Raw genomic sequence first — 12,181 nt, forward strand, 5'->3', positions numbered from 1 at the left:
TCTTTCCCCCCCCCTCTCACTCTCTTTCTCCCCCCCTCCCCCTCTCTCTCTCTTTTTCTGTCCATCTCAACATAAGCTGGAGTTGGTGCAGCCCCTAGCCACATCCTAACCCAGAAATGATTCTCGGGAGGTGCCTTTGACCCCACTGCCTCCTCTGCTTTGCACTCTTAGTCCTGTGGAAAATCCAAGGAGGTCAGAACAACTCCAGCCACCAATGCTAAATGTGGCTTCTGTCTCTTTCTCTTTCATGGAGAGGTTGGGAATTAGGCCAGGCGTAAAAATCAGAACTTTTTATAAACTTCTTTAAAGGAGATAGAGGGTGGGTTCCCCAGAAGATCTTCAGTCATATCTCTACATGAGCAACAGCAGATAGTGGAGAAGAGAGACCACATGCTTTCATTTTTCACTGATTTCCTAAGCCTAGCTTGAGGAGCTGATCAAGGAGGGGTGAAATCATGGGTCCTGGGTAAACCAGCTAAATGTAGCCGCTGCCTAATTTCTCCCTCCTCAAAAAGCCAACTTGGTGCTGTGGGGGTCCCCTCACCTCTTCCCTTCCCACTGGCTCATTACAAAACAGTGTTCTTTTGAAATGTCCATCTGAAATAGGCTCTTTTTTTTTTAAATGTTGTGTATCTGTATATAGTATTGTGATGTCCGAATGACAATGTATTGAATGCAAAGAAGAAGAAAAATACCCACAAACTCGTTTTTAAAATAAAATATCCTTTTGTTTTTGGCCTTGATTTTATTGCACGGGTTCCTTCTGAAGCCTTTCTTTGCTGGCTCTTCAGGGCAGGCTACTATAGCCCAATCCAGTCAGAAAGGGCCAGGGATATAAACATCACCTGCAACACTGGGTCCCCAACTCTTATTTCTCTCCAGTAAAGTTTGGAGGCATTTGTGTTGCCTGTTCTATTTAGATAAGAGAACTCCCCATCCTTAATACCCAACTTAGATGAATTTATGTTGGGAGAGGAAAAGGCGGCGTGGTCTGCTGAAAAAGCCTGAAAGTGGGTAAGTGAGAAAAGTTCACTGCTTAATGACTTGTGAGTAGATTGGTGGCAGAGCTCTTGCCTAGCATGTTCAAGGCCCTGGGCTTGCTAACGATGGGGGTCTGGTTCTAAGGTATTCGAGGGGTAGCATCTTGGCTGAGAGATGACTGGAACAATGATAGCAACAGTAGAGGTGATAGGTACTCACCTTAGGCTCCTGTCGTCCTACTTCCCCTGGGGTCCACAGCCAGTTCAGGCCTGGGGTTAGGATTGGAGTGGTCTTAGCACAGTTTGACAGAAGCAGCTTAGAGCTCAGCTTTTCCAGGCTGTACTCATTTCTTTGTCCCGTCGACTTAAACAGAGAGGTCTGAATGCCAGGATCCCTTGAGCCTCCAATTTGTCAGGCCAGTTCCATTTTTATTCTCTAGAATTCCTAAGAACCCTTGTCTTCCAGGAGGTCTGAAGTCTGTAGATGGTGCCACTAATTTGTTTTCCTTGTCGCATCTGTGCCTATCTCCCTATCTGGTCGACTTAATGAGATCGTTAAGTTGTCAGGTTAAGAGACTTTTAAAAAGCAATATAGCCTAAAACAATGTTATCTCAGATTAAATCTTTACTGCAGCAATTTTTATCTATATATGATTTTTTTTTCCTCTCCTGAGACACAGAAAGACTGGAGGCATCAGGTTGGAAATCGGAGTTTGTCTTTCCGGCTCCCTTTGCTTGATGGGACTGAAGCTTTTAAGTTTTAATGTTAATAAATTTTTTGTGGGGGAAACACACACACACACACACACACACACACACACTCACACACACACATCTGAGAGAGACAAAGAACTTGAAGAATTCACCCTCCATGGAGTCTATACTACTGAAGCAACTGCTAGTCTTATTCTACACTGAGTATAGAGAACCACATACCGGGCAGGGAAGATTTGAAAGGGAATAGGCGAATCCCATAGAAACAAGAGTCACTATTAATTTTATGTCCCTTTCTCTCCCCACCAACAAACCCAATCTCTTTTCAAAAGCCCCCAGACCTCTCCTAAGGAAAAAAAAGTTGTTTATACAGAGAAAGGACTCAAAGGGAGAGGAAACTTAGGAATTTTCCAGTAGGTTCTTCAAATCTCTTAGTCACTGCAGTCATCCAGGTCCTCCTATAACAAAAACTTTGTAGACACAATGCAAGCTGAAGAGTTCAAGATAATTTTAAGTCCTAGAGAGCCCTCTACATGTGCACACAAACCACACTTAATCAAAGGGTCAAGCCTTAGCTGGTAAGGTGGCACACCTGAAGTCCGGCTCTACCATAACCCTAACCCTAACCCTGGTTGATTGATAGAAGTTGAGGGTCCTGCTAGGCAACAGAACCAGATGACCCTTTCATTTGGGAAAATAGTCTTTCTATGAGGAAGGGACCCTCCTAAGCTCCTAGACAGGGATGAAAAGAAAAAAAAAAAGCCTTGTGCTGTGCGGGCTCCTAAGGACACACTAGGGTGCTGGGAAGGCAAGCAAGAATCGCAGGCATTCTGTGTGTCTATGTGGCCAGTGTGCCCCTGTGTGTCCAGGGTTCTTCGTATTTTCAAACACTCAACCAAATATATCAGATTGGTTTTTTTTTTTTTTTTTTGAGGAGTATCACACCTCGGAGATGCGCCTCTAATCAGAGTATATAAATAGTGTATAAAACTCTGTGATCTTGTGTTCTGGGGAAGCAACAATGGAAAATTTATTCTTTCCTTGGTTCTTTCCTTCTTTAAAGAGGTAACACTCTCTTGGGGGATATGCCCCCGTGCCCTTGAGCAGTGGAGACTGTCCTCCTGCTCTGTGTGTGGTTGTTGTTGTTAGCACACTCATCTCAAGCTGTAGAGTAATTTTGTCTTTATTTAGACCTATTAAAGCAATGCTTCCTCTTCAAAGACAGTCTCCTAAGATTCTGGTTGGAGTAGGTGGTGCAGGGCACCAGAGCGTGGCAGCAAAGGGCTGTGAACACAGAGGTTTCCTCCTTGGAAACAGAAGGTCCAGTTCTTATAATTTCATTGCACTCTCAGCTTTTCAAAGCCCCCCAGGCCCTAGGACTACTGAGGTTTCATAGTACTCTCCTTTGAGGGTCACTTTGCTGTGATGCCAGGTACAGTTGGGTCGAGTCTTTTGGTGTTAGAAGAGAAAAGACCTTCTCTCCCTTCATTATTCCCATCTAGGGCTAAAACAATGGTCCTTTCCCAGCAAAAGTCCCAGAGTCAGGAACCCACCTTAGAGAACAAGGCCAGCAACTCTCTCAGCAGATCCTTCCATGACTGCTTGGGAGACCATCTTCTGAGTTTGATCCACTTGCATAAGTCATCAGTGGGGACCGGGGTGAAGTGATGAGCTAAAACCCCCGTGTAGATGCATAGCACTGTCATCTCTGTAAAAGACCCTTTTACTGGGGCTGGGATTCTTGTAACAGCTCCCTCTGTGTATCCATCACGTTCAAATGAGAATTCTTCCACTCAGAACCCGCCTGAGTCCTGGCATCAGAGCCCACCTTCAAGAAAACTCCAAGAGCAGATGTGTGTCAGATGCACCGTAGTGGAGAGTTGAGGGACCCTGGGGACCGAAGGGCTTCTGGGAGGGGGAGGAGAAGAAGGAGGGGACCAGAGCTTTTTCACAACCAACCAGACTCTTCCTCTTTTAGCCTTGACCGTGACTAGGTCTTTCTGACCTTGACATCACAGGATTACCGGGAAAGGGGGGGAGGGTGGAAAAGGCCTTGATCTTCCGGTGGCCAGAAAAAAGGGAGGGCCGCTTGCCCCCTAGACACGCCATCCCTCTTCCCGCCGGAGCCCTCCGCCTCTGTTTACACACAGAGGAGGTGTCGTCTCCAGTCTAGACAGGGGCGCTAATAACGCCCATAAAAGGCAGCCTCTCCAGAGAGGTTCTGGTAACTCAGCTCCTGCTCGCCTGCAGCTGACTTGCTCCCTCCGCCTCCTGAGCCCCGCCCCTCAGATACCTTGGGAGCCCCTGGGAAGCCTTGCAGTGTGGGGGGGATTCAGAAGGTTTCTAGAGGCTGATAACCTCTACCCCTCGCCCTTCTGAGCCTCTTCAGTCTCCAACGGTAAGTGGATCCCTGGGCTCCTAGCCCAGCGAGTGTGTGTGTGGGGGGGGGCGGGGTGGTAACAGAACATTTTCTCACCCCCTCCAACAACCTCCTGTGCTTAATTCTCTAATCTGAAACGTACCCCAATCTCAGAACTGGTACTGGGACGCTGGGTTTTTGGAAAACAACTGCGCAGCTGAGTTTGGCAGAACCTAAGGATATCTCTGTCCTTTGCAGGACTGGGCCTAGCCAGTGGACACTATCCTATCGTGGACAAAAGGACAGCCTAAGGAGAGAGGGTACTCGAAGCAGTACTCCCATCCTCTCCTCAACCCATCTTTGAGGTGCGTGAGAGCAGGCCTGAGGTTCCCCCCACCTCACCCCCCCCCCGCCTTTACAGTAGCGGTGGGTGTGGCATTTATAAGCATGTTTTTCTTTTCTTTTTTTTTAAACTGGTCCCTACACCTTTCCTGACACTCAGTAATTCACTAGGCGAGGAGATCCTCTGCTGGTGGAGGGGGAAAATGTCCGAATTGGCAGTCTTTAACTGTTATTTAACTGTTAGCACTACAGGAAAACCTCAGAGAAAATAAGGGGAGATCTCTCTCTCTCTCACAGGGGAGCTCATGATGGGGAGTCTTCCAAATGTTCACTCCTGGGGACGATCACCACCTCAGTTTTCTGATTGAAAAGTGAGCTAGGACCTTTTGTTGGAGGGAAAACCTAGAGGAGCCTGAGCCTAAACGCTTGAGCTTCTAGGGTTAGTCCAAGTCTCCACTTCCAAGCTGCTAGAAAGCAGCAAATCTCCCAGTTTGATGCTTTGGTTGGGGTCACTTGCAGGAATGGTGGAAGCCAGATGGACTCCATCCCCTAGAGGAACCAGTGAAGAGTCCAATTAGGGAAGAAAGAACCCTCCCTCTACCCCATCCTGTAGCCTTGTCTGAATGTGGAAAAGGTCCATCCCAAGCCGGAATGGTCCCAAAAGGACCAGACTTAGAGTGGGGGACAGACAGTGCATGGAGAGAGACCCTCCCCAGTCTTCATTTTTCTTCTTAACAGAGCTATGCTTACACCCCTACAGGGGCCCAGGCCCTGCCTCATTTGCATATGCAGTGAGCCCCTTTCTGAAAACTACTAGGCAGTGACCTTGAACAGGTTCTCATGGCGTCAGCTCACCAAAGAGAAGGCAAAATCGAACCAAATAGTTCTCAGTTTAGGGTTAGCAGTAGAGTCCAAATGCAGCTGCGTCACAGGCACTAGAGCCTGTGGAGATTTTATAACTAACTTATGGCGGGCCCTGCTGCTGTAAAGACTGAAGATTAGCTTCAGGAATGGACGCACAGAGAAGGTGTGGGGCGGTAGAGGGTCATCCTGCAGGTACGCGATCCTGAAGGAGGCTAGCTGAATCTCTTGGGTGTTCATGAAAAACCTTGGACTATATTCTTACCTTCAGCTTTAATTAACCCCTGAGTTAATGAACGTGGCATAGCTCAGTCTGCCCAGCTGTGGCGGAAGCCAATGGCCTAGCAGACATGCCAACCCCTTCGAGCCTCACGATTTGATGAATGTGCCGGAGAGCTCCGAAGCATCACTTGTTCGCTGTCGGCCGACGGTGATGATTTTTTTGCGATGATGGAGTGCCGGTGGATTGAACCAGACTAAAAGCAGAATCTCCTGGGCTGCCAGAATCCTCCTGGTTCCCTCACTTAGCCTCAGCCGGCACTTGGGGAACAGCTCTTGAGGAACTGGATTTAGAGTCAAAGTTTCGCACCCTAGCCTCCCGCCGGTCCCGGGCATCCAGGTTGGGAGTGGAGGTTTTTGTTGTTGTTGTTGTTGTTCGAGCCCGGTCCTGAAACTCAGCGGCTATGTTGCTTTGTGCTGCCGGTTACCTAGAGGCAGGCAGAGCTATCGCGATGCTCGGGGAAACTAGACCCTTAGGTTGCCTGGGTCCTCAGAGGGGCCCTGAAAACCGCTAAATTTACACTCTTGGAGAGGAGGACTCTGGAGACAGGGATTTTGCTAAGGGTGGTCAGCGCCTCTCTTTGACAGAAATTAGCATGTGTTGCACTGAAGGAAGAGGGGTTTATGCGTGAGTCTGTATGCAAGTCTGAAACCTAAAGGTGATGATGGTTTTGTCAGGATCAAATCGGGCTGAGAGAAAGCCACGTCTGAAGAAGAAAGCCCCCTCAAGCCGTTCTTATCCCCCATCCCGCTCCGCGCAACCAACCCCACCCCCAGCGCTGCATCTGCCGCCCCTTGGCCGCTGCTCAGAGGTCTGACCCCGGAGAGCGGGGAGAAAAGCCCAGGGCCTGAGATTTTCGAGCTGCGGAAAGATGGGGAGAAGCTAAGACCTTCCTCTCGGGGTCCCTTTTTCACGGAGATTAGCATAGTAGGAAGGGAGTCTAAAATGGGGAGAAGACTCCACTCAACAAAGGCAGACGGCAAAGCCAGCTCACATCCCTCACACCAACAATAGCGGCAGAGCGCCGAGGCCTGGAGAGCTTGGGCGTAGACCTTGCTGCCAAGCGTAGTGTGCTGATTGAAATCTGTAATATTGAGATCACATCGCCTTTATCTTTATGACCAAAATGACCCCCAGATAATTTTTAAACCAGATGCTCATGTGCAATCAATGAGTCTTGAAAAATGGAGAAATGGATGAAATTCAGAAATGCTATGGCATGCGATCTGTAGCTGAGGGATACTCTGCAGCCTTACAGCCCTTAATCAATTACGCACAAAGGGGTGGGGGGCACTGTAGACCCAGTCTTCTGGTTCTGAGTGAAGGTTGACTACAGAGGCTGGCATCCCAGGGGCATAACCTCCGTGGTTCCAGAGTGGGTCAGGCGCTGGGCGGGCTCCTGGGGGCGGGTGGGGCCAAGCAGGCTGCCAGGAAGGCTCGGGCTGTGAGGAAGGAGAACCGGCCAAGCGGGGCAAGGGGCGGGCGCCAAGCTGCGGGCCGCTAGCTACGCGGGGCAGGGCGGCGCCCGCGGGGACACATTTCTGTCGGAGTGAGCAGCTATGGTTTGGGATATGAAATCGCTCCAGGAGCGGTGGAATTCGAAGAATCTGCTTTTCTTTCCGCCGAGTCCTGTAGAGGAGAGAGGGGCGGGAGAGAGAAGAGCGGAATGAGAATCTCCTGCGATTCTGTCTGCGTTTTGTGGCATCAGCTATCGGCTATTTTCCAGAATTCTTTCATATTCATTCTCTCTCTCTCTCTCTCTCTCTCTCTCTCTCTCTCTCTCTCTCTCTCTCTCTCTCTGTATGCGCGCAATACTCTAATAAAAATCGTCACAATCTTTTTAACACGTATACATTGCCAAACTGTTTATTCAACCTTGGACAGCTAAGGCTCAAAATAAGCAGAGATGGTGAGTGTCTCTTTGCTATAACCCTAATAAAATGTATTTGAGCTGGTTCTTCTCTTGATGAGCTGTTCCGCCGGTGCCCCAGTTGAGATTCCCAATGTTGACCCGCAGATGTCCATTATAGTCAACAGTCAGCGCTAGGTTCCCAGGCTTTTCTGGAAGGAGCATCATAAATAAAAACCTGAGTCTTCGACCGGATATTTCTCCGTGTTTTCCCCTCACTCTTGTCCCACCTCAGAAGGCAACTCACCCCTGGCCTCTGAGCTACTCCATAACGGCCCCACGGCCAGCCTGCAGGTTGTGGGGTAATCTCTTTTGCTGTATCTTTCAGGCTAGCCAGTTTCTACTGGACTGACAGTCTCCTGTCATAAAGACCAGGAGATTCTTAGAAGCTCCCAGTACCTAGAAGTCACAGCCGAAAAGTAGTTCAAGCTACCCCTAGATTTTCAAGAGCAGGCAAATAGGTCTGCACTGCATTCTCTCTTCTCTTTGCCATTAGTTCTTCCTCTATCGATGGAGGCTAAGATGTTAGGGGTACAGAAGAGATAGAATCATCAATTCCCCCTAAACCTTTCTTGAGCGAAAGAACCTCAAGCATCTTTTCATATCCCAAGAAGAAAATGCCATGGAGACAACGCAGCAGCCCTGGCAGGGCTGAGAGATAGCTGCAGGGAAACCTGTTCTCACCCCCACTTCGCCTCTACTGTAAATAAACCCTGAGCCAAAGGGCTCATCCGTCTCCTTAAACAGCCAGTAAACTTTATATGACACAATATCTAATAGTAATTTATTGGGGAGATATTGTAAATTCCAACGGTTTTAGTTAATAAAGGAGCTAATTAAAGAGGGACGGGCTGTACTCGGCCAGCTGTTGGTGATAAGATAATACATCTGGGGAGGGGTGCAGGGTGCGGAGGTGTGTATGTGCGGATATTTTTGGCGTCGCGCTTTTTTTTTTTTTTTTTTGGTTTCGCCCCGTGTCGAGCGAGCGATCGCTTCCCCGTCTGCGTTAAGGTTTTATATGATTTTTAAAAAACCAGAATCCAACGAATAAATCTGTTCCTGCCTTTCGTTCCTCCATCCCCACCCAGGATTGGGGAAGGGGGAAGTTAGAGTTGGTGCGGGGAATGTGGGTGGGGGGTTCGGTTGTCCCCACCCCTCCCCCTGGCGGTAGCGCCCACGTGAGTAGGGCGGCCAATGGGTGACTGGTGCAGGTTTAACTATGTTTAATGTCAGATAGCAATAAAGTAGAAGCTGCCGGTCGGGCCCCGCGGAAATGGGCGAGCATAATCTCCTGAATCCTGGGTTTGTGGGGCCGCTGGTGAATATCCACACGGGAGACACCTTCTACTTCCCCAACTTCCGCGCGTCAGGGGCGCAACTCCCGGGGCTGCCTTCGCTGTCCTACCCACGCCGCGATAACGTGTGCTCGCTGCCCTGGCCGTCGGCCGAGCCGTGCAATGGCTACCCGCAGCCCTATCTCGGCAGTCCGGTGTCTCTCAACCCGCCTTTTGGCCGCACGTGCGAGTTGGCTCGCGTGGAGGATAGCAAGGGTTACTACCGAGAGCCCTGCGCTGAGGGCGGCGGCGGGGGCCTAAAGCGGGAGGAGCGCGGGCGCGAACCCGGAGCGGGACCCGGGGCAGCGCTGCTGCAGCTGGAGCCGTCGGGGCCACCTGCGCTCGGCTTCAAGTACGACTACCCAGCGGGCGGCGGCGGTGGCGACGGCAACACGGGACCCCCCCACGACCCACCCTCGTGTCAGTCATTGGAATCTGACTCCAGTTCATCCCTACTCAACGAGGGCAATAAGGGCGCCAGTGCTGGCGACCCTGGCTCTCTGGTATCTCCGTTGAACCCAGGCGGCGGGCTCTCAGCCAGCGGTAAGGACCCCAACCCACTTGTGCGGCTTACTCTGACAGGACGACTTGCTAGTTTGGGCAGGAGAGGCCTGAACTGGAACTGCCTAGGGTGACAGAATGTGTGGTGAGCTAGGGCTTCTTTTAAAAAGAAGTGTGTGTGTGGGGGGAGCCCTATAAACATGTAAATATCCCCCATAAAAGACCTGGAGAGATTTCCTAGTGGCTGTAGGGGGCAGGGAGCTCCAGAAAACCGGGATCTTGACGGGGACTTCCCCAAGCCTAAAGGTAAAGAGGCGGAGAAGGAGATTCCATTCCCAGTTTCCAGGGTGCCTTTCATTCTGCTTAGCCAGGGGCCTCCGTTACTCACAGTTCTTACTTTAAGAAACATAACCAAAATGATTTACTTTTCACCGCCCTCCCACATCTTTTCTAACTGATGGGATCTGTAGTCCCAGAAGTTGTAAGGGCCAGGACATTTTAATAATGATGACGATGGTGGTGGTGGTGATAATTTGAAAGAATTGAGATAGGAATATTAAAAATCTGTATACTATTTTGGAAGGTAGTGTTGGGGCACAGAGTAAAAGCGTGGGGAGGGACTTGATGGAGTGATGGTTTGGTGAAATTGGTCTGGGTAAAGGCTCTCAGGATGATAAGGGAAAGGAGTGACCTGGTCTGGGTGTGGGGCTAGGGTAAAAGGGTCTGGGAAAGGGCCCAGGGCACTGAGCCAGTCACCCCCTGATCCTCTAGCCAACCCTGCGGTTCATCTCTACCCAGGCGCGCCCTGGTACCCGATCCACAGCCGCTCGCGAAAGAAGCGCAAGCCGTATTCGAAGTTGCAGCTGGCTGAGCTGGAGGGCGAGTTTCTGGTCAACGAGTTCATCACACGCCAGCGTCGGAGGGAACTCTCGGACCGCTTGAATCTTAGTGATCAGCAGGTCAAGATTTGGTTCCAGAACCGGAGAATGAAAAAGAAAAGACTTCTGCTGAGAGAGCAAGCTCTCTCCTTCTTCTAGGGAGCCAGGACATGAGTGCTAGCCCCAGACTGAGCTTGCCTTGGTGGAGCAAGAGGGGGCGCAGCCTGGGACACAGTCCCGCTTACAACGCCAGGCCTTCTGGCAGGCCCTCCCCGGACGTCTCTTGTCTGTTTTGTTCGTGGTTCCCTCCCACACACACACACACCCAAAAGGCCCTGCGGGTCCCTGAAAAAAAAAAGGGGGAATAAACCTAGCCAGAGAAGTCAGAAGCCCAGGAGAGACAAGGGCAGGCTAGGACACTGGGCAGGGGTAGTTTATTTGAGGCAGGACTGGAGTTGCTGTGCCTCCCGCTGAGGTTATGGGGAAGCAGTGGCCCAGACACTTATTCGCACCCTTCCACCACTTCCCTTTCTGGTCTTAAGTCTCTATACTTGAAGGAGCAGACAAGGTTGATGATAGTGGGACCAAGGTGCCCAAACTCATAACTGACAGAGTTAAAGGCGAGGGTAGAGAGCTGTGGCAGGCTTAGAGGAAGCTAGGGGACCAAGAAACCAAGAAGGAAGTGTCGTTTGAGAGAATGATTGGTAAGGCCTGGAGCCTACCCGCATCTGAGTCCTCCAGCCTGAGCACTGCGTTGGGCTGAAGTGCCTGCATTTGGCAGACTACCCTGCAGGAAAATAGAATAAACAGCTTTGGATCCTCTCCAGGACGGATCTAGAAAAGTTTCAAGGTCTTCAGTCGGCTGCTAAGTCCCCAGCTTGTCCCAGGCAAAACAATTCACAGGTGTGCTAGCTACTTTTCCCATCACTTAACGCTTACTGTAGACTGGAAGTGGTAAACAGGGGAAACTGAGAACCGAACTCTCACAGACACAGGTTCATTAGCCAACCCCCCCCCCACAGAGACCCCCACCTGGCCCTTCGGGACGCCCAAAGAGGTGGTGGAAAGGATTGCGGAGAGCGGTATTGATTGGCAGGGAGCGTTTCCGGCACCTACAGCAGCGGGCCTGCTGATCTCTCTTGCCGCTGGCGTTCACGGTCACGGCCGGACAGAGGCTGGACCCGCGTAATTTACGAGGCGGGAGGAGAATCTACCCTTAAAGGGGCTACGGGCAGCAGAGGCCCAGCTCAACCCGTTTCCCAGGCTGGTGACAATGAAGGAGGGGGCGCTGCAGTCCCCCCACCCAACTCCTTTCTCTCTATCCCCTACCCGCCCCCCAGCATCGCCCTTTGTCTCAGGATCCGCTGCCTCCGCCTCCGGGCCAGCTAGCCACCAAGTACGGGGGCCAGAGCTGAAGAGGGAGGGGCTCATCCCCAGACTCAGTTGGAGGCCAAAGACAAGGCTTTTTATTCACAAATCCTTTCAGCCTTTAGCCCCAGACCCAACGTTCTGAGGCTGGATGGCTCTGGAAAGAACAGTCAAGATAACCCACCAGCCCTCCTGCGCCCTGTTTTTACTCTTTCGATAGCTTCCCGTCTGCTGCCTCACTTCTGTGGAAACACTGGGTTGAGAAGTAAGAGATGGGCATAGCTAAGTGCAGCTAGGGCAATGTGAAACCGCCCACTGAGGTGAAGAGAGTCTTCCCACTCTCCAAGGGCAAGCCACAGAATACTGGGTTCTCCCAACAGCACATGGCTTCATGTTTGTTTACAGGGTTGTGCAGATACACAAGCAAACTGTTGGGTCCAAACCTCTCTCCCTACTTAACTTGCAAGAAGGCAGCTTCTTGGTCTCTCCATTTGGCTCAATAGAGAGGAGATACAATCACATTCCTTGATCCTCCATTGGGCACCTGACACATCTACACATGTTCACTTATGTTCAAGTTCCCACAAAGCATCTCCACTCCACAGGAGCTGTCCATGCAATCTCCTGTGACGTGGCCATGAGAATGGAGTACTAC

At 50.8% G+C, this 12,181-nt stretch overlaps 1 protein-coding gene across 1 annotated transcript; it reads left to right on the top strand.

The window, feature by feature from the left end:
• Positions 1-8,718: 8,718 nt before the first annotated feature.
• Hoxc12 (homeo box C12) lies at positions 8,719-10,317 on the top strand. Its single transcript, NM_001106796.1, has 2 exons — positions 8,719-9,322; positions 10,079-10,317. The coding sequence occupies exons 1-2, from the start codon at positions 8,719-8,721 to the stop codon at positions 10,315-10,317; spliced, it is 843 nt and encodes a 280-aa protein (NP_001100266.1).
• Positions 10,318-12,181: the final 1,864 nt, after the last annotated feature.

The sequence above is a fragment of the Rattus norvegicus genome, chromosome 7 (assembly GCF_021556685.1).
Source record: "Rattus norvegicus strain SHRSP/BbbUtx chromosome 7, alternate assembly SHRSP_T2T, whole genome shotgun sequence".
Classification (NCBI taxonomy): domain Eukaryota; kingdom Metazoa; phylum Chordata; class Mammalia; order Rodentia; family Muridae; genus Rattus; species Rattus norvegicus.